The 961-nt window shown below is 66.8% G+C and overlaps 1 protein-coding gene across 3 annotated transcripts in view; it reads left to right on the forward strand.

The window, feature by feature from the left end:
- The first annotated feature begins 178 nt into the window (after positions 1 to 178).
- The window catches only part of LOC119301925 (transcription factor BIM1-like), an 8,468-nt gene continuing 7,685 nt past the window's right edge, over positions 179 to 961 (forward strand). Inside the window, exons 1-2 of one of the 3 annotated variants that reach the window (XM_037578928.1) lie at positions 179 to 667; positions 799 to 915. In XM_037578928.1, coding sequence (XP_037434825.1) covers positions 655 to 667; positions 799 to 915 — 130 coding nt within the window. In that variant the 5' untranslated portion in view covers positions 179 to 654. The remainder of the gene's footprint in view (positions 668 to 798; positions 916 to 961) is intronic. The other 2 variants (XM_037578929.1, XM_037578930.1) reach the window with 2 other exon arrangements.

Consider the following 961-nt stretch of genomic DNA (forward strand, 5'->3'; position numbering starts at 1 on the left):
CATGACCCCGCGCGGGTCGCCATCCACGGGATGCCCGCAATTTCCGGCTCCATGTGCCGCCGCGGGCCCGGCCAACAACCGGCACGTGACCCCCTCCCCACTCCACGTCGACCTATCCTATTCCTATTCCTATTCCGTCCCCCGCCGGCCGCACTCGCACGACCGGCCCCGCCCCGACCCACCACCACCACCTCCCTCCCCCACCTCGGGATCGCCCCACGCGCCAATCTCCCTCCGGCGCCGCGGTACGGCACGGCGGGGGTGACCACGGCACGTGCGCTGCGCGGCGGGCGCCTGCAGCCTACTACTCCGTCACGTAACGGCGTCTCTCTCGCGGCGGTGGCAACGACCAGGTGCGGGGGGCCGCGCGCGCGCGCGTGCCGTATAAAGTCTTCCACAGCTCACACGGGCAGCCGCCTGCCTAGCTAGCCGCTGGTAGAGGAGGAGAAGCCGTTGCAGCGTGTGCAGAGAGAGAAGAGGGAGAGAGAAGAGGGGGAAGAGAGAGAGAGAGAGAGAGAGAGTTCTCCACTCCTTGCAAGCTCTTGCGCGCGCGTGCTCGGGGAAGGTCAATTGTTCCGGCGATCGTTCCCAGCCGAGGAGAATTGCGCGTCCGGCGGCGAGGCGATGCGACTGACCGACTGATGCGCTAGAATTATGGGCATCCAAGGTACGTACCAAGGCTTACGGCCGGCGCCGTCTAGCATGGATGGCCGCATTAATTTTGTCTTCCTCGCCGGGGATCCATGGCTTCACGCCGCGGCGTTGCCTAATTGGGAAAGAGCGTGCGTGTGTGTGCAGGGAACAAGGCGACGCACGACTTCCTCTCGCTCTACGCCCCCGCCGCCGCGGCCGCGGCCGCCGCCAAGGACTCGTCTCTCCAGCTCCACGACTCCAAGCCTCCCGCCGCCTCCCAAGGTTCGTCGATCCGCACTCCAATTCCGCGTCTCCTTCCCTCTCCCAG

This window comes from Triticum dicoccoides, chromosome 5A, assembly GCF_002162155.2.
Source record: "Triticum dicoccoides isolate Atlit2015 ecotype Zavitan chromosome 5A, WEW_v2.0, whole genome shotgun sequence".
Lineage (NCBI taxonomy): Eukaryota > Viridiplantae > Streptophyta > Magnoliopsida > Poales > Poaceae > Triticum > Triticum dicoccoides.